At 41.6% G+C, this 21,465-nt stretch overlaps 1 protein-coding gene across 4 annotated transcripts in view; it reads left to right on the top strand.

Moving 5' to 3' along the window:
* chd7 (chromodomain helicase DNA binding protein 7) overlaps window positions 1-21,465 on the top strand; it is a 53,313-nt gene that overhangs the window by 13,152 nt on the left and 18,696 nt on the right. For all 4 annotated transcript variants that reach the window (XM_087240715.1, XM_087240717.1, XM_087240716.1 and 1 more), the window contains exons 2-7: window positions 82-2,087; window positions 10,080-10,498; window positions 19,094-19,229; window positions 20,044-20,169; window positions 20,349-20,414; window positions 21,219-21,274. In XM_087240715.1, coding sequence (XP_087096841.1) covers window positions 258-2,087; window positions 10,080-10,498; window positions 19,094-19,229; window positions 20,044-20,169; window positions 20,349-20,414; window positions 21,219-21,274 — 2,633 coding nt within the window. In that variant the 5' untranslated portion in view covers window positions 82-257. The remainder of the gene's footprint in view (window positions 1-81; window positions 2,088-10,079; window positions 10,499-19,093; window positions 19,230-20,043; window positions 20,170-20,348; window positions 20,415-21,218; window positions 21,275-21,465) is intronic.

The following is a 21,465-nucleotide window of genomic DNA, read 5'->3' as shown; positions in this document are numbered from 1 at the left end:
TAAAGTGAACAAAATGCAAAAAGCTTGCTCTCACCTAGCGATATTTGTTAATTCTCTCTCTCTCTCTCTCCCCCTTTACAGGTCCTGTAACCTGACTTCGCCTGACGCTGCGTTCTCTGAGAGAATTAAGGAAATATGGAGTGACATGTTGCAGATTAGTTAGCGGATTAGCGGATTTGAGGACATCCACCTCTGTGTGAGCACACATTCCCTGTCCTGCTTCTGAAGCTTGGCTGCACAGCAGGAGCACTGCAGCCATGGCTGACCCAGGCATGATGAGCCTCTTCGGAGATGATGGGAATCTGTTCTCTGATGAGTTGGAGGGCCTAGGGGACTGTGGCTACCCTCAAGGTCAGACAAATCCTATGAGTCAACAGATGCCCCATGAGCACCAAGGCTATGGGCAGCTTCCTCCTTCTCTTCACCTCTCCTCACCTGCAGTCCCTGGACAGGCTAAGCTTGGCCACCATTTTGACCCCTTTAATCAGTACGAGCAACCCAAGATGCATCCAATGGACCAGCAAGGGGGTCGGATGATGGGGAATGGACCAGTGAATGGCATGTCCTCCCCACATTCCCGATATCATGGTGCTCAGGCAGGTGCTGGAGGTGCTGCAGGGCATCATGTTTACCCAGGTGCGCAAGGAGATGGACGGAGCCAATCTTTCCCAGACAGCGGAAATACATGGGGTGCTCAACCAATGCAGGTGCCTGAACAAACTAGACCCCCCTTTCAGCAGCAACCCCCTCAAGCCTCGTCTCATCAGCATGGCTCTGCTGGACCACAAGGACATGCCCACCAAATGGGCCCTTTTATTGGCCGTGGTGACTATGCCATACAGGGCCACAACCAGACCCAAACACCTCCCAGAATGAATCACTTTCCACAAGGCCTCCCTCAGGACGCCAATCATTTTTTGGGTCACGTGGGTATGACTCAAAATCCTGGCATGTCGGGACCCCCCATACGTCACCCAGCACAACCTTCTCAGCAGCATCAGCAGCCCAATCAGCAGTTTCTCCACAGGCCTGGCCAGGGTCCGGTTCATCCAGATTCTGTTGCGAGCCACAACCCCCAGTTCCCACAAAGCCCTTCACGACAGCAACAGCAGCAGCAGCAGCAAGTGATGGGTGGAAGACCCCACCAAAACATGGGATTTAACATGCACAACCAGCAAGTTCCTTCCAACACCGTAAACAGCTCAGGGCAGTACCCTCCCTATTCTTCATATGGCAACCTTAATCAGGGATTAGCCAACACATCAGGGATGAGTCCCAACTTGAGCCTTACCACCAGCAGTAACAGCAACCCTAATGCTCCTGTGACCCAGGTGCAGCGCTACCCTGCTCCGGCAGGGCCTCAGCGCTACCCTACACCTGGGGGTCAACAGGGACCATTGCACCAGCAGCCCATTCATGTGAACCAAATCAATACCCAGCCTATGCATCCAGCTCAGAACCAGGCTACAGCCCAGCCGAAGCTGCAGCAACATCTACCACCTCCACCTCAGGGATCATACTCCTCCCCTCCTTCCATGTCGCCCATGAGGAATTTAGCCACCCCTGCAGGCACTCCACCTCCCCAGCAGGTACGCCCTCCCAGTGCAGGTTTGGCTACCGATGTGGGTGGTTACCCCGGAGTACCACATCAGTCTCAAGGCCCAATGGCTCATGCCCAGAGGGGAGCTGGCCCAATGAACGCAGCACAGCAACTTCCCCACCAGCAGCTGCCATCACATTCTACACACCCTCATCCTCCAACAACCCAGATGTACGCTGCTTTGTCACCCAATCACAGAGCTACAGCTGCACAAGGAAGATCTTCAACAACACCGGGTGGAAACCACACAGAACCACCAGGCCCACAGGACCAGAGGCTACATGCCCAACAAGCACAGTGCCAGCAGCTGCAAAAGCCCCCATTGCCTTTCCAGCAGCAACAGCTGCAGCAGGTGCACACCCCTCCTTCAATTCCTCCATCACAGACGCACCTGGCTGCACACCACCAGAGCTCCCCTCCATCTCAGCAGGCGTGGGCACCTACTCACCAGTCACCTCCACCCATGCAGAAAGTGCCTCACATGCTGGTGAGTAGTGTAAATTAAGCATGTCTTTTATCACCATAAAAAAAAAAAAAAAAACTTTTAAAGTTCCCGTTGTACATGTGGGTGGCAGCAGTCCCATTTGAGGGTTTCTCTTGCCGGCCTTGGTGCCGTCTGTGACCCACAAGTGTGGAAATGGATTTTTACAGCTGTTTGTTTCCTCCTCGCTGCATATCCTGGCCCTCCCCAAGACACAGGCGCCACAGTGCTAATCTCCTAACCCCCACCCCTCCCCCCTTCCCACACTGAAGGGGAAATGCTCCCTTCCTGCTCGCAGTAAGCATCACTCTCCTCCCCCGTCTGTGCTCCTTCCGTTCCCCTCTCACTCTTGCTCGCTCTGTCTACATCATTTCTCTCTCTTTCTCTCTCTCTCTCTCTCTTTCTCTCTCTCTCTCTCTCTCTCTCTCTCTCTCTCTCTCTCTCTCTCTCTCTCTCTGTTTGCTTTGCCTGTCTCGGAGGACTCATGCGTGAGTTAATGGCGTACAGCAGGATGCGTCCTGTTGGGAGGGTGGAGGAGGGAACCAGTGGGGAAGGGAGGTTAGCAGCTCTCAATAGCTGCATGTGTCACGTGCTTCTGATGCCATTAGCTTGTTTTGGACTGAAAGCCTCTTTCTCTGGTGACCCATTCACACACAATGGCTGCTGTTATTCCAGTATGCACATCCTGCACATAGAATTTTTGTGACTCTTTATCTCACTCAAACCACTGTTGACAGCAGTGGCTTAATGTCATGGATGGTGTCTCTTTGATTGTGTGTGCTGATATAAAAGTTTTGGTGTTGACATTTAAGATCAGTCAGTATTCGTTCATTCCCCCTTGTGATCCAGATGAAATGCGTTTAATTAAATTATAATAAATTATAAATAAAATAAGCCCTTTTTGTTTTATCATAATCATGAGTTGTGTAAAGACATTCGGTCATGTTTTCTTCTGATGGTGTGTTCTGATGTAAAGTGGACCTTAGAGCTGGGTATAGATTTCAGATGACCTGATTCAATTTGATTTCGATTCACAAGCTTTCGATTCGATGAATACAATTACATTTTGTATAAAGCATAGTGAAGTTTCCAAAACTGACTGTGGTGAACGTTATTATAAAAATGTTAGTTAAAAAAATAGAAAAAGCTTTTACACATTAAACAACAAAACCCACCTCGGTAGCCTAATAATATTTATATGTATAGCCTGAATGAGTGGTCAGATTTTTTCTTTAGAATAACAGCTCAATTTTACCCAACCAAAAAGTTGCATGTGTAAACAGGATTAGGATATTTTATATCGAAGATAAAACGTATCCATTTGATCTACAATTTCACTTCATCGCGGCAAATCATTTAATATGCACTTGTTGTAATTGTCTTGCTTATGGCTTTGGACACTGAAGTGTGACCTGCCGATGCAAACCTTTGCCTATTGTGATTTAATTTAAAAGATTAATAATAGTAATAATAATAATGAGAATTAAAAAAGAATAATAATAAAATTTAACATCAGTTTTTCCCAAACTACATTAACAACACAAAAAATACATGTAGTTTCCCACACAGTCCAAAAACATGAAGAACATGGAGAAAAGCAATGGTGGCCGTTCAAGCCTTCACATTGTTTTACATTCGTTGTTCAGCCACGTGGACACCTCCAAATGGTGTTGATAGTCACATGCTGTATTTAAAAGGTATAATTAACCTAAAAAAATGTAATTTCTGTCTTCATGTAATGTATTTGCGACTGCAAAATCACACGTGACGTGATCACCTGGGTTACCACAGGGAGGGAGGGCAGACGTTTACACGTGCCTCTGAATAAAGTTTACTTTAGTGAACAGAATCTGCTTAAGCTGTGAATAACAGGTAATAAAGTTGTAAATAACATTCAATTTGTGGCACAGAGTGGTCGTTTAGGAGCCACGCGGGAAGTGAACCGCTCTTAGCAGTGAAAATGAAACCGAAAGTGCACACTGTGTTGCCAGATGTAGCTGACGGATTCCAGCCCAAAAAGTCTAAAAACCCACCGAAATGCAAAAATACCCACCCAGTCTTCTGTATTCACGAAAATCATGTCAGTGACAGATTTTAAACAGAATTACAGATTGTAAGCATGTCTCAAACACAATAATTCAACATCAGAATTATCATGAGCATTAATGACCAGGACAAATGTAACGTCTGTTCAAGTCCACCATTCTGAGTCTATACAAAATTTTGCATTTTAACCAACAGTACAGCTACACAAAGCCTATTGCCGTTTCACCACATGTTTGAGAATAACAATAATAATAGCACACTCATGTTACCCTTCATTTCGTAAAACATATGCTGGATAAGTTGGTGGTTTATTTCGCTGTGGTAACCACAGATTAATTAAGAGACTAAGCCGAAAAGTGAATGAATGAATACACATACTTTTTACAATTGTTTTATCTTGTTTTTGCCAAGCGTTGCTGACAGCTTCGACATGACTTTTTTTTTTAAGAAAAAGCTTAAAAGAAAAAGCTTTTACATGACTTTAAACTGTTTAATGCAGCATTAATCAGTCAAATTTTGTTTGCATCGCTTTCTCTTCTCTGAGAGGCGAGATTGCTCTGTACCTGATTAGAGGAGTCAAGCCCAAATGTTCTCAATCACAATTGACGAATAATGAACTTGAGTTCACAAAAGATGCAATGTAGTTGACAAGTATGACATTTTTCTTCGAATGAAACTTACGTTGGTCACAAGTGTACCGTTGGTAGTGTAAATGAAAGCCTGATTGCAGTTATCTGTACTGGATTGGAATGAACTGTACAGCTCAGTGAAAACAATTCTTAGGCCGTACTCGTACTATGTACAGTTGCCTCGAACCGGGCCGAAGCACGCTTGTCCCCCCTCCCGTCTCCCCCGTCGGCCCGCACTCACATTACAATAGTGCCTGGGCACGCTTGCGTCATCGATGCTGCCCTGTTCAGTAAGCGCTTTCGCTCAGCACAGTGGAGATTTCTTTAGTTGTATCGTTTAAGTCCTTTGATATGCAGTGACATGCAGTCAAATATTTCGCCAAACAGTCCTTAGGGATGCGGTGACACGCAGTCAGATATTTCGCCAAACAGATCCGCTACTTTAGATGCTCATAAACAGTCATAAAGCCCTCATGCTGCAGGAATGAGGAGGTTTGCTAAAGGTGCGCGGCTGTTGTGCAGTGAGGGGTTTGCATATTTAATAAACTACGGCAGTTTGTGTTCATTGAAGAGTAATATTGATTAATAAATCCATATGAAACAGTCCCTTAAAAGTCAAGTCTTTCAGTTTCGGGCTTTGGTGCGTTTTGCACTCGCACTACAAACATACCACTCCAAAGCCCAAGTGAACCGCCCTCAGGCCCACCTCTTCCAACCAGGCCAGGGCCAGCCAAGTGAACCCTGCCTGAGCCTGATTCAGCACACTCGCACTTCTCAAACTATCCGGGTAACGGGCCTGGGCACGGTTCTAATAGCATAGTGTGAGTACACCCTTAGGCTGTTTAAATGACAAAGATGTAGCCAAAAAAAATGTCTCTTGCTTTAAAAAAAAAAAAAAAACATTCACATTTAAAAAAAAAAAACGCTTTACAAGTCTTTGAAAATGGCCAAAAACACTTGTGAATGTCAGACCAGTATTTGGAACTGCCACCTTGTTAGCAAACAGCTTTTTTAAGGATGTGATGTTGTTGATGGCTTGGCACTGGTGTATGCTGAACTTGCTTTGTGAATGCTGCATCTTTGGTTGTAATGTGAAGTAAATCCATTAGGGGTGTCAAAATTAATTGTTTTTTAGGTGCACCGCGATGAACCGAACCGGTTATTATGAACGGACGTCATTTACCTCATATGCACTTCGTCGCGAGGCCGGTGAGCGTGGGTATTTACAACACTCCTGACGCCAACTGTGCATAATTTCACTGCGTGTGTGTGATTTCTGTACAGTCTTTCACTGACAATTGCAGAAGAGGCCCCTATTTCTCTGCGATTGAGGGAATGAAAGTACTCCATTTCTTTCTCTCTCTCACTGTGGCCCATTTCACCTGCTGGCGTGACTGTACCTGTGCATTGTCGCGGGACCCGACCAGATTTCATGCGAATACATTTCTGAATATACCGCGGGAGCGATCGGTAACTGGTGTAATTTTAAAAGGAGTGGATATCGCTCCCGATCGAGCAAGCAAGCGCGCCTGGCGTGTGTGTGTGTGTGTGTGCAGAAGTCTTTGTTTATGAGTGTGTGTGTGTGCGCGCATGTGTGTTGGTGTGGTATTTGAGTGTATGTGTCTGTGTGTGTGTGTGTGTGTGTCCGACTTTGTATGTGGTTGTGTGCTTGTGTGTGAGACTGACTATTTGTGGATGTAAGTTTGAGGATGTGTGCGTGCGTGCGTGCGTGCGTGCGTGCATGTTTGGTGCTGTCTATGTTTGTGTGTGAGAGACAGTGTAAGTGTGTGTGTGTGTTTATACAGACAGCTTGTTACAGCCACCCCCTAAAATACAACACTGTGTATGGAAAGCATGGTCAATGCACCGTGATGCACCGAGATATCGAATCGAACCGAATCGATGGCATGTTAATCGTAACCGAACCATGAGACCAGTGTAGGTTCACACCTCTAAAATCCATACTTTGCTGATAAAGAGCTTGGGAACACTTGAGCCACAACATTATCATGTTTTTTTTGCAATTGTGTTTGTTCTTACTTGCCTTTAATGTACACCACTGTAAATGTATATCATGAATGTGCTTGCTGTAACCGCTTTCTTAGACTCTTGTTTTTGGGCGTTTAGACTACATAACTACAATTGCATTAAATAAATAAAAATGGAGCTTTCCACAATGTGGTGTATGCACAGCTAGTGTTTTCAGCCAGTGATAAACTTCCGTTTAAACTTTAATGCGACTATTTTCAGTTTTATAAGGTTCCTTTTACAGCATCGATGTTGTAATTCAGTTAAACAGACTTAAGCATTCGTTTAGCTGTTCAAGCGTAAAATGAGAAAACCATGTAACTGCTAGTGCCATCAGTATCCACAGGCTAGTGCAAAAACTCCATTGAAAATACTGGGTTAAAATAAATGGTCATATTTTAAAGACAAGGCAGGGAAAAACAGGATTAAATGCAATGCTTTTTGTCCAGTCGGAGACCCACTTTGTCATATATCTACGCGGCAGTGAAGATCACTAATTTTTGAAGAAATCTAACCTCAAATGGGGTAATTTTATATTCAAAAGACAGTTCACTGGAAGGGCTGAGGCTGGCTGGCTGAAGTCTGTGCATATTCCACATATTCTTCATGTTGTCTTAATACAATACAACAAAGTAACTTAATTGTTTTAACCAATTTAAGTGGATTGAACAAAACAGTTATTTATAATTTACCTTTGTCAACCTGAAAAAGTATTGAGAGTGTAACTCTACCCCTGAGTTGATATTTGATGTGTATTTGTCATGTTGTACAATAACTATTTTTAGCATGATACTCTGAAACTCCTTAAAACAGATTTTGAAGACGTTTTAATCCATCCCCGATCAAAAATCATCACATCGCAGACCCCTAATTATATCAGCTTCTTCTGTCACATTTCTGATACCAGCATTGAGTGTTTACATGGATACCAATAATCTGATTTTAATACTCTGAATACAAGTCTATCATGTTTTTTATTTATTTGTTTATTTTTACCTTAATCTATCTAAAGTCATAATCAAACTAAACAGAAATTGATTAGGACATGTGGGGTATGCTTTTTAGTGCAGTACAGACATGTAGAAACTTAAAATTACTTGAAAGTCCAGAGGAATTGTTGATAGTGTAGCGTCATTTTGACATTAATCGATCTATGTGCTGTAACATGGAAAACGGGATCTTGAAAGAAACATTTAGAAAGCAACTCATGTAAACACCTTAATCATAGTATTGTCTTATTCAAATTAAGGCAAATAACTCCATTACTGATGTCCATGTAAATGTTGTCCGTGGCATTCTGTAAAAAACTTTAAATTATTGCTGAAGTCTTGCTTTGTGATTCTCATAGACTAAGTTTTGTTTGAGGCTGCTGTGTTGTTCACTTTCTTGCACACCATTATTAAAGATAACACAGCCTCTTTTTACTGCTCAAAGTACAGCCCTCACCTCTCATGCTATAAAAACCCCATAAGTGTGTCACTTGTGGAATATTGAGAGGTTTCATGAGAAATAAATGAGTGTGACCTTTAAGTAGAGCAGGGCTTCATCTAAGGAACAGACTCTTCATTGTGGCTCTAATCAAACTGGTACCAAGCGCAAGTGCTCACAGCATCACATTAGGCTTTGAGAACTAAGAAGTGCAGATGGGAATGCTTGCATCTTAATGCAAGTATACAGCCATGTTTATAATTCTTAATTTTCTATTTAGCAGTGCCTACAAAGTGCTAGCCTGTTAAAACTCTCTGCTGACAGCAGTTGCTTGTCATCGTTCTCTCTAGTGCAAAAGGGACAGTACTTGCACCTTAGTGTACTATAATGTGCAAACAAAATCCTGTAAAAGGAAGTTTCAAAACAGAATGAGTAAAATGGCAGATGTCTAAATGTTCTAGTGTTTACATTTAAAGTGCATAAATAATTTAAACCAAAACTTCAGGCTTCTTGGGTGCGGGGATTGAGAAGCATTTGCTATCCTTTGGCATCTACAAGTTTTTATTCTGTGGGAGTTTTCTTTAGAGTAGTTAGCTGCTACTAAGTAGCTTATAATATTTAGGTGTTTCAGAGACATAAATTTGTAGCTCATTTAGATTTGCTCTCAGCTAGAAGCAGGCTGAAGTTCAGCAGCAGAGAGCAATGAATCTCGAAGATAAAGTTTAGCGAGGGTTAGTTTCTGTGTCTGGGAGCCAGCTTTTCATCAGATGAATTGGGTGTTAACTCAGTGGTTCGCCCTGCAAAAAGCCTGCCGTGCTGAGCTGAAGAGCAGTGCTCCTTCAGGGAGTATTTAGCTCACAGAGTGAGCACTTTGCCTGCTAGATTAACTGACACGTCAGTCTCCCCCTCCGAGAGATGAAATCCTATATTGAACATATTGTATTCTGGACTGCTGCTGTCAAATTAGAAATGCAGAGAGCGCGTGCAGTAGGCCTATTGTCATTCATGCAATTGATTATTGGGTAGGCTTGGCAAGAGGAGAGACATTTATCCGTTAAAGCAACGACAGAACACTCGCTGTTCCAGCTGCTCTAATGACCATCATTGCGCTGGGTGTTGGGCATTTTCTGTGACCTTGCCACTGTTTGCATGCACTGTGCACTCTTATTTTTCATGCCGTTGTTTACAGGAAATATGCATTTTATCACCACATTGATGTGGTTTGCAAAGTCTTTTGTTTTAAAGTAAAGCGTGTTATGTAATAAAACTCTAGACTAGAACCAACAGATGGATTATAGAATCCATACACCATATTCTTTTCTGTGTTGTCAAGGGGGAAACCGCTTTCACCAGGCCAGTTTTTTTCTGCACATGTATATGCCCTTTGAAAGCTTTAGCATATTGCATTGAATTTGCTGACATCTAAAACAGAGGCATTCATGAAGTATAGATATAATTTATTAGTGTCAGAATGCCTCAGTCCCATCTGCTGTTGGGACTCTGGGAAGCTGGACGCTTAGCACAGCTGCCAACATGTTTCCTGTCAGTCTGTCTTTGCCATGAATGGAGAGTGAAATGGAGATAACAGCTATGATAGAGGCAAAATCGTTGCTGCGGTAATTCTGCTGAGCTACAGTTATCACTGGCACTAACGGGAGCAAATGGATTCAGACCAAGTGGTAACATGGCACGCCTTGAGGGTCAACAGCAACAGGGATAGCTGTTTGAGTATGTTAAAGATGGTTTTATTCAATTCCCCCACTTTATCTTACTTGACTAGGGAGATAAAAACATCTACGTTTTATTATATTTCTTAGTTATTATTTAAATGTACAATTCCCCTTTTCTCTCTCTCTTTCAATTGCAGCATTCTCCACCAGACCCTTCCCTGGAGATTATAACATCTAGTAAGACACCTGCCATGGGCCCAAACCTCCAACCAGCCAACTGTGACCTACAGCAGAAGGAGAGCGAGCTCAAGCCAAAAAAGAAGAAAAAGAAGAAAGCCAAGGTGAGTGAAGGCCAGGAGTGTAATAACATTAGCAGTGAGGCTGGAGGAGAGGTGACTGCTCTGATGAATGAGGGAGACTCCCTTATCACTCCTGTGGAGAAGCCAGCTGAGAAAAAGAGTAAAAAGAAACCAAAGGAGAAGGAGCCCAAGGAACCGAAAGAGCCCAAGACTCCCAAAACTCCGAAGACTCCCAAGACACCCAAAGAACCCAAGGAACCTAAGGAGAAAAAAGTGAAGACTGCCACGCCGAAGCCTAAGAGCTCCAAAAAGCCCAGGTACGTGTAGAGTATAAACGAGTTTTTTATATATATATGTATATATTTATATATATATATGTATGTATATATGTATGTATGTATATATATATATATATATATATATATATATATATATATATATATATATATATATATATATATATATATATATGTATATATATGTATATGTGTGTGTGTGTATATATATATATATATATATATGTATATGTGTGTGTGTATATATATATATATATATATATGTATATATATGTATATATATATATGTATATGTGTGTGTGTGTGTGTGTATATATATATATATATATATATATATATATATATATATATATATATATATATATATATATATATATATATATGTATATATATGTGTATATGTTGCAGTTTTGCATAGTGTTAAATTTGAATGACTGTTTACAGGACTATTTCTATTTTTTTTGTTTAGATGATACATGTGCAGTCAGAATCCTTATGCTCTTCTGGTTCATAGAACTCTAGATCTGTTTAGTACAGGTGATTTTGCTTGGTTTGACACAAGCTGGTGTACCATATCAGAGTTCATTCAGTACAGAAGTGTCAGAGTTGTTGTGTATTATTGCATTTGAGACGCTGAGAACTTGATATTGTCTTCAAACTGTATAGATGTTGAACTTTTTTTCTTTTCTTTTTTTTTTCTTTTTTCTTTGAACTTGCAAGCGCTAAACCACAAACTTGACGCCTTTCTGAGGAAACCTTTGCTGTTACCTAAACTTGAAGTGGCTTGTCAATGCATCTCATTTTTGATGGTCACTTGTTTTGCAAAACAGTCAGGAGTCAGTTTCTGAAAATCATCCATTGTCATAGCCACACAACATCCATCTGTCTTATGAATACATGGGTGCTTATCACATGTAAATGTCCTACTATTTTAATTTTTTTTTTGTTCCTATGCCACCCTCAGTCACATTCCCATTCACCTCATAATAAGAAAGAAAAAAGCATCCATCCTGGATATGCAGAGTAGAAGGGCTGCATGGCCATTTTTCTTCTAGCTGAGGTAGTAATATGATCTGGCTGAGGAATGTGTCAGCCTTCCCCCATAACCACCTCCTCCACCCCCACTCAGCCGAAGCCCCGTCACTCCATCGCCGCATCTCTTTCATCCAGAGGAAAAGGGCCGGGCCAATGCAAGCACTCAGCAGCGCATCTGCAGCACAGTGCCAGAGCAGTAGGTCATCTGAAGGGGAGGAGGGACGCATGTGTGTTTGGAAAGGAGAAGGGGGATGTCTCCATTCAAAATGGCACCTAATGCTAGTTGGTCCACAATGATGTCTCATTAATCATGCCGGCCTGAATTTGACCAAATCTGCTACAGTGCTGGATGTGTGGCATTGGTGAGCCCCTGTGGATAGTTTTTAAACTGTGACCCCATTTCTCAAAGTGGGCTACAAATAGCACGTTCCTGATTTTATGAGTGTCATTCATTTCTTCCCCCCCCATCTAAAGTTGTTTGTCTGATCAGCTCTTCATGCTTTACTTGTTTGGTTGCCCATTTTGATCATGCAAGTGGAGTACAGGAAACTAGGTTGGACATTAAAAGTTTTGGCCTCATATCTGTTTACGCTCTTATCTGACAAAGAAAGTACAACTATAAATAGTCATTCTCTAGCCGCACCCAGGGTAAAATGTGAGCGTCTGTGTGCCCAGGTTTGTTTTCCATATACACACACAGGCATCAAACACTTCAGAAAGATCCCTCCTCAGTGCTGCACTGCATGTGGATCTTTCCCCCCACGAGAAGACTATTTTGCATTGCAAATGCACACCTCTCACCTTCAGTTTATTGGCAGGTTCCCAAGCAACTATAGCAAAGCCCCCGTTTTAGGCGGTGGGGTTGTTTTCTAACTGCATAACGCCCTAACCTGGGTGGGCAGTTCCATCTGCCCTTTGATTTTCATTTCATGTCGGAGTAGAGTCTTTCTTTCACAGATTATCTTAGCTACATCCTGTGCACTCAGATACAAAAAACCACAACAGTCGCGGTTGCATAGGAAGTGCTGCAGTGTGTGTACTCAAAGCTCTTTGCTTGCGGGACCAGCATGCCTGTTCGCTTGCGAGTTGTACTACAGCACCTTTATGCCAGACTGCTTGCTTATTTGTCCTCAAACAAACACTGCGCCTTGTCTCCCCTCCAGGCTCCAGTTGAGAAAAAAAAAGAAAGTTGGATTCTGTGTGACATTGAACCTCAAAGACAAAGTGCGGAGAGGTGGATGGCACAACAGAAGGAAAGGGCCAAGTAGCTCACTTTGTCATCCCCGTTTATTTTTTTTTTTTATACTTGCAAGGCTGGCAGGCCTTAGTTCCTGTGCCGACTTGTGTTTACTGCTTTGGTGATCAGACAGGCCACTGCCTCAAAAGAGTGAGCGAGTGTGAAGGTGCAGAAAATGGATTCAAGAAGTGTGCTGAACGGTGAATGCGCAGCCACTGGGGGACAAGCTCGCATTGCTGGTGGTACTCACTTCCATCAAAGCCTCTCTTGCTAAAACAAAGAGCCACATCCAGTGCTGGGTGCATAAAAGACGTGTTTTGACTCTGCATTTTAAATTTTTTTTTTTTAAGTGGTTTAAACTGCTTCTTGAGAATTTTAGCTCCTAAAAAAGAATTTTTAGGGTTTTTATGTTGCGTATGGCTGCACTTCATATAATCAACCAGCCTTCTCAGTGATTCAGAGTAATTAAATTGCTTGCATTTCCACTGCTAAAGGGTACCAATGGTACTATTTTGGTGGGCGGGGTGTATGACAGGAAGTTTTGGTCAACGTCACTTCCGCTCGAGAAAATGCTGTACGTTCACATACTATATGAGAAGCACTTCTCACAAAACAGATGCTTTATACGCATAAATACTTCTTTATAAATGTTTATTACTAACTTTTCTATGAACATTCACTGCAGATCAATGATAGTACGAAATGGCCTACTGTAACGTCTGCGAATTATATAGAATTGATAAATTACAGTCTGCGATATGTTACACTCGCAGAAAAACTACACACATCAGAGATTTAGTCCTTATTTAGGTTCAAAAACAACACTAAATTTAGCCCACAGTAAGTGCAAACCTCTCATCTGTGTCTTAAATTTTTAGCAGCACGTGTTGCCTCTTGTTAGAAAGTAGTTCCTTCATTCTGAGTTTATAACAGCATAAAAGGTGATGTTAATAGTTTAACATGGCAGTTTTTCATGTTTTAGGTTGCAGATGCATCATTTGCTGCTGTTTTTTCTGGCTTCACAGTTTTTTCGTGCTTCACTCTTGCGTTTGTCCCTTTCTGGCTGGATCGGATATCAGAGCACTTTAATGATCACGAGCACGTTATTAATATGAACTCAAAAAGTTTGTTATTTCAAATATAGACGCAATCGCGAGCTCTATGGACAAAGTAAAACCGCTCACACTTTTAAGATGGGCTCGTAAAACAACAGCAGGGCAAAGCAGATTTTGTTATTTTTGGCATTGTGGCTGTTCATCAAACATCAAGGCGAGGTTTGTTTGAGCTCAGGTCGACCATGGCTCGTTATTATATGTATATTATTACGGTATAATGTCTCGGCTGTGTATTTAAAACATGGCAGCTTCTTTCTTTTCATTCTGGCTTGTTGCGGGAGCGAATGACGTATCTCTGTAAACCAATAGCATTCGGCTGCGTGTCTAGCTCCGCATTTTGGTACCCTTTGCAAAGGGTGAACAAAAAATGGTGCGATTCGTGGAACCGTACTATACCACTCAGTGGAAACGTGCCATAGAACACAAGACCTGACACTGTTGTCTTCCCCCTGTCTTTCTTCCTGTGTATCTCCTCGGCTGGGCCTCTAACACTTTCACACGCTATTGCATGCCTACACTGTCCTTTTCCACCTATTATCACATGCTCGCATGCTAGCGATCCTTCTGCTGTCTCTCTCTCTCTCTCTCTCTCTCTCTCTCATACTCCACGGCACAGTTTGTGTTCCTTTTCTCATATATCTCAACTCACCCACTCATATCCTCTTTCCACACGTTCTCCCTCACAGTTCGCCACTCAGGCATTTCCTCTCCCCTAGTTTAGGCATGTTTAAGTGCAAATTTAATCACGCCACCTCTTTTGATTCCAGTCACTTTGACTAACAGGGTGTGTTGGGGGCATGTCCCAATTTTAAAAAAGGTGACCCTGTTTTGTCTTTTTTTTGTTCTTAATTAGCTGGTGCTCTGTAGAGAATGCAGACTCCTGTTTTTGTTTGCCTTTAACTTGTTGTAGCATGTTTGTTCTGTGTTTTATGTCCTTGTTTATGTACGTGTGTTTACGTTTACGCCTGTGTGATGCTGCAAAAGAGCTGTTGAGGGTAAACAGTCGTGTGTACGTGTGAGCAGCTGCTGTTAGAGCAAGCAACGTGTGGGGGGGTCCAGCTGAAGATGAGTCATCTCACTGGCGACGGCAGGTGTCCCATTAACCCCCTGGCCCTCTCTCCTCCTCCTGAGTGTCAGCACTGGAGTACTGTGGCTCATACAAACGTGCAGCGGGGCCTGCGTCCTCCCCCTGCTAATGCCAATTAGCCCCTCTCTCTCCCTCTCTGCCAGCTTGTCTCAAAGACTACACACGCCATGGCCCACCCCACTTGCCCGTTCATCTGAATCTACAGTGCATGTCCTGCATCCTATAGCAGCTCTTTGGCTTTTATGATTCGTAAAGGTCAGCCATCTAAAGGAAGGCTGTCATCCCTCCCCCTGAACTGAGCGTTCTTCCTGCCCTCGTGGCTTTTTCCCCCTCCTGTCTTTTTTTTCTTTCTTCCTTTTGTATGTGATTTTTTTTTTTTTCCCTTTTTTTTCCCCCCCGCTCTCCTTTCTGGCTGTGTTTGCTGAGCAGTGACAGTATGAAATCCAAAGCCATAGAGTGGTGCGGCTGCAGGTGCTTGAGGAGTGTTGGAGAGAGAGACTCTGACTGAGGCAAGCAGATGGCTTTAGCCAGTGGCGTCCAGCCAGAGGAACAGGTGCGGGTCACGTGACCGCCGGTTACCAGGGCGATTTGATTGCTCTTGGCGTGCGAATGAAAAGAGAGGGGGGCCCCAGAGCGAGTGAGCGCGAGAGCCTCCAGGGCATTGTGTAATCTGTGGCAAGGAGAGAGCGCGCGACTCTGTGCTGGAAGTGGAGTTAACTAGCTCTTCCTTCTCTCATTCCCTCTATTTTTATTTTTTTATTTTGGTAACCACACTTAAGAAGGGAAAGACATTAAAGCAAAAACCAGCAGGTAAAATGAAAAGAGAAATTTAAAGATACAAATATGCACTTATAGATACACATGACATGTGTCTTGGGATTTGAGACATTCCGCCGAAATAGCTTTAAACTGCAATTTTCTAGTTATTGTGCAAGTGTGTTTTTATAGACAGAAGTTCTGCCTTACCCTGCAGCCTAAGACCCATTACTTACTGAAGCTAACAGGGCAGAGCCTGGTCAGTACCCAGATGGGAGACCACAGAAAAACTAGGTTGCTGTTGGAAGTGGTGTTAGGGAGACCAGCAGGGGGTGCTCAACCTGTGGTCTGTGTGGGTCCCAATGCCCCTGTATAGTGAAGGGGACACTACACTCTCAGTGAGCGCTGTCTTTCGGATGAGATGTTAAACTGAGGTCTTGACACTGTGTGGTCATTAAAAAAACCATATGTCATTTCTCATAAAGAGTAGGGGTGTAACCCTGGTGTTCTGGCCATATTTCCTCCATCGGCCCTTAGGATCATGGCCTCCCAATCATCCCTATTCATAGAATTGGCTGTATCTCTGTCTCTTCACTCCACCAATACCTGGTGTGTGGTAAATGCACTTGCGCCGTTGTCTTGTGGCTGCCGTCGCATCATCCAAGTGAATACTGCACACTGGTGGTAGTGTAGAGAGACCCCCCTCTCATGATTGTGAAGCGGTTTAGGTGTAAGACCATACACGATAAATGCGCTTTAAATGCACATTACTTGCATAGAAAGTGTATCGTTTCATATTAGTCAATTGTTTATTTGGTGTCACTAAATACATTGTTTACGGTAATAATTTTTCATTATTGATTAGCACAGTATTACACATTATGGGGATGCAGAAAGAAACATAACTAACAGTATCTTGAGAGTTGCAATCTTGAAAGTAAAATGGGGGGTTAGACGTGGGTTTGGGGGGTGTTAGTGGTGTAAATGGTAGTATGTTTTCATACAACTGAACAAAATAGCCACTAAACTGAAAAAAACGTAAAAGTTACATTTCCTCGTGAGATTACCTCAGTGTGCAGGGCTTAGCGCAGGTTTAAAATAAAATATACTTCCCACAGCACATAAATGGTCAACTATATGCGAGGAAAAAATTATGTAATTTTTTTTTACTTGATTTGTATTTATAATGACACTTATACACCTTTTCTTTTCAGTGGGTTAAAGTTATTTAAAAAAAAGGCTGTTGAAATAATAGAAATCCACTAGTTCTCTTACTTTTATGCTATTTAGGAGCCATGTGCACCCACTGACAGTTCTCTCTCTCTCTCTCTCTCTCTCTCTCTCTCTCTCTCTTTCTCTAAAGTTGCTATATTGGAATGGCATTTACAGTATTGTCAAAGCATTTTAGATTTGTATAATGTGATATATTAGCATCATCAAATTAATAAAATATGCGGCAAATGAGAAATATCAGAAAAAATATGGCAAATGAAAGATGGCAATACAATACTTGCTATCACAATCATCAGCACTTTTAATAGTTTATTTTACAGACTTATGTTGTTGTTCTATAAGAATTTTCATTCCAAAATGGCTGCTGCCTGAAACTAGCGGCATCTAGTGGCTGTTTCCCATATTGGATTTATCATAATTATTAGATTCCTTCTTGCAGTATATTCAACATTATTTATAGGCTAGGGTTGTTATACTGACACAGTAAACATTTATTTTCATGCACAACACTTTTTGTTCGCTATAAAAGAAAAAAACATCAAATGCTTGTCGTAATCATAACTCTAAAATGCGATACGATCATTTAAATGATGTGCGCACCGGTTTCGGTTTCACTTTCACTTCCGAGTGCGGCTCATGGCTGCTGTCACTTTGAGAAACAACACACACATCCAAATCAAACCCTCAAACGATCGCTCTACGCAACAAACTGAACATTATTTACAACATCATTACCTGTTATACACAGCCTAAGCAGGTTTTGTTCAATAAAGTAGGTGTCATTGTCGTGCACACGCTCATTCTCGGAAGTAAACAAACAGCTCACGGTCAGCTTACCTGTGATTTCGTGGCCGCGAATACATCATTATACATCATTACATAAAGACAGAAATTACATTTTTGGGTGAATTATACCTTATAAATACAGTATGTAACATTTTAATACCATTTGAAGGTTTCGATCTTGCTGTGAACACTTGTGCGACTGCCTTGCTTCTCTCCTGACCTTAAAAATATAATTGGCTAAATCATAGAAAAGCTGAATTAAGATCATGTGTAGGGTCGAATCGAGATTGTGACCTTTTTTCGATTAATCATGCAGCCCTATTTACCCATGTTTTGTTTTTAAACTTAATAAAATCTACATTATCACTACTGTAAACGGTCTCTTATAAAACTGAAAATAATCACATCAATCTATCGCCGGAAGCCTTCTGTGCATATAGCCCATTCATAACACTCAATCTACATCAGCTCTGCATCACTAAAAGAGTTTTAAAACCTAACATAACCTGTCTAAGAGAAATATTTCAGCCATGGTGTCGTCCTTCCTCCAGCGTGCAAAAGTATCTCCAATATTGATTCAGGATTTTAAAAAAGTTTTGATTTAGCATGTTTTTACCCCTCTCTCTCTCTCTCTCTCTCTCTCTCCCATGAACGCGCATCACGTGTATGCACAAACGGCAGAGCTGCGTACAAACAGGTGCACAGTAGCTCAAATCTGAGTTTGCTGACAGACAGTTTGAACTAATTTTCGGAATTATGGGAGATGTCGGCCTGACATTATTTTAATTGAATGATAAATTCATTTTTTTTTTGTTTTATGCCTTACCCAGAATATAAAAAAAAAAAAAACATAACACATTTAGATCATTTACTTTAATCAGTACTATTGGAATGTGAAGACACTTTCAAACAGCACAGCAAAAAAAATTCTGGAGACAATCACCTACTGCACCTTTAAGTGTTTTATATTTTATTGAATGTATATATTACTACCTTTAAATTTCTACATTTTTAATCGAACAAACAAAAAAAACAATGATGTAAGCCTTTATAATTTAGTATCCTGTTTATATCCTAAATAATTACATATTTTGATAGGCACATTGATTGGATGAACTCTTTTTTTTTTTTTTTTGGTCCACAGATCTGAAGAAAATCACAGAATATTCTTGCAATTTAATGACTGATATCAGGATGTAGAGAGACCAGCATAACAAAAAAGACCAACACCTATTGCATCTTTAAATTCTTGTGCTTGACATCATGTTCTTTTCTAAACTAATCAGAGTAATGGTTTTACTTTTGCCCCACACAAATCTGTGGTTTATTTGCTGTTGCATTAACCAAACCCCCCTGTTCACCCACAGTGCTAAAAAGTCTGACTCTGAGTCCGGTAACAGCACCAAGAAAGAGGCAAAGCGTAAGAGAGAGCCCTCAGTCACCTCTGATGTGGAGAAAACACCACCACAGTCACCAGAGGAGGAAGATGATGATGGTGTTCAGGTAAACTTGCTTGTAATCAGATTCTTACAGTGTAAGCATTTTTATTGTCTTTGTCGATCAACTGATATGGGTTTCTCTTAGGCCTAAAGCAATACTTAGAGATTGACTGATAATGCTGATGTATTAATGTCTTCTTTTTAGGGCTGCACGATACTGGGAAAATTAGATATTGTTGCTGACTATTGTGATATAATTTCAGTAGAGAAATTCTATTTTTAAAAAGCATTTGTAATGATTGCGCTAAAGTAGATACTTTTTGATAAAAATAAATATTTCAGGCACAAAAACTGTCAAAGTGCAAACATTTAGACTTTGTAACACTATGACTAAGGCCCAATCTAAATTCTGTTTTTAAGATTTTTAACTGTACTGTGCATTTACACCGTGGCCATTTTCATCCATCTAAACACATGAAAATAACATTATTGTTACCTTACGCCTTGACATCAACACGCAAAACGAGGGGTAGGGGAAGGGCTAAGAGGTAGAAATGGGATTGGGCCTAAAAGTCTTACAGATATTATCAGAATATGTTGTAATTTCTTTGGTTGTTATTTACCTAGCAATTAGTATACCTACTACAAGTTTTCACACCTCTATACGAAACATGTTTCATGTAAAATTATATCACAATTATTTTTTTTAACATTGCAGTAAAATTTCCTTGAATTAGTTGTGCATACTGTACAAAAATATCGTCATTGCCATTTTTTTATCTTTCTCTAAAGTAATTGCCTTGTAAGACCTCAATGAATATACTTCTGCATTTTTGCCATTGTGTAATTTGGGTGTATGTGTGTGTGCTTCACTACAGAAGAGACGATCTAGTCGGCAGGTGAAGAGGAAGCGATATACTGAAGATCTTGAATTTAGAATTTCAGATGACGACGATGGAGATGATTCTGCAGGACCAAAGTCTCCAACTACATCTGAGCAGCAGGTCAATATCACGAGGACTTATGGTTGTGTGTGTGTGTAAAATTGTTTATAATTGTGCTGATAGCTGATTAACAGTCCCCACAGTAGAGCTGGAAAACTGCTGATGTAACCTGCTGTTTGTTATGCATGATGGATGTTCTCACACTGACTCTGTGTCCTTCATTCCCCTGTGTGCTGTAGGAGTTGCCGGATGCGGAAGGTCCTGTGGTGGAGAAGATCATGGGGATGCGAATGGGAAAGAAAGAGGTGAGCTGAGCCGCTGAAAGCCTCTCACATCAGTTTAAACCGCTGCTGTCTGCTGGATCAAGGCAGATTACACCTAACAGCTGTCTCAAATCCTGCCCCAGACCCTGTGATTGCCAGGACGATGCCTGAGTGGGCTGATATTGTCTTCAGCATGACAGTGGTAGTATTAATCCAGGAAAGGCCATGGCCGGTTCAGAGTAAAGCCGTTGCAAGGTCTTGAGATGAAGCCGTGTAAGAATAAACTGTCTCTCAGCGTGATAAATCTCAGATCCTTAGTTGCAGGCCGTGGCAGCGCACAATGTTACTCCTTTGAAACCGCTCCACAAAACAAAGCCTGGCCAAAAATAATACGCCGTGCATGGCTCTTAGTAGCACAGCTGCAAATGGGCTCCCGCCCGAGGAAATGGTAGGTTTGGCGTCTGCCGTAGCGCTGTGGTTTTGGCAGGAAGCCAGGCCCCGGGTCAGCTCCCTGTGAATGGGGCTGTGTGTGGTAGAAGAGCTGAAGTGATTCATGACTCAGCCGCACAGCGTACTACTAGCTGGAGAAAGAGAATAGGAGGAGGATTGCTCTTGCTTTTTTTTTTTTTTTTCATCCCCACACAGTCTGTCTTGTCATTGCTTTTGTCCTGGGGCATTAAATTTCAGAGCAATGCCAAAATGCAGAGTTGTTTTTCACAGGAAATGGTTTACACTTCTGATGTTGTGATGGATCAAAATTACGCTAACTAGTTATTTGAACGCTCCAAGCATGGTATAAATGCACCCTTTTCAAACAACTAATTAATGTTTCTGCTTATTTTACAGTTGGCGTCTGGTGAAGAGATAGAAGTCGAAGAGTTTTACGTCAAATTCAAGGGCTTGTAAGTATCACATTAAAACTCCTGTCTAATCTGACTGTGTAGCATACAAATAGCAAATAGAAAACAATTGTTGATCTCATTTGTCGTTTTTTGCAAACTAAGCTAAAGGTCATTGGGTTTTCTCATCATGTCAAATAGACATGCTTTAATCCAAAGCATAGATTAAACTTGCTTAAACATGCTTAGTCTTG

Source organism: Danio rerio, chromosome 2, assembly GCF_052040795.2.
Source record: "Danio rerio strain M-AB ecotype USA chromosome 2, GRCz13ab, whole genome shotgun sequence".
NCBI lineage: Eukaryota > Metazoa > Chordata > Actinopteri > Cypriniformes > Danionidae > Danio > Danio rerio.
This window is presented reverse-complemented; position numbering and strand designations above follow the sequence as displayed.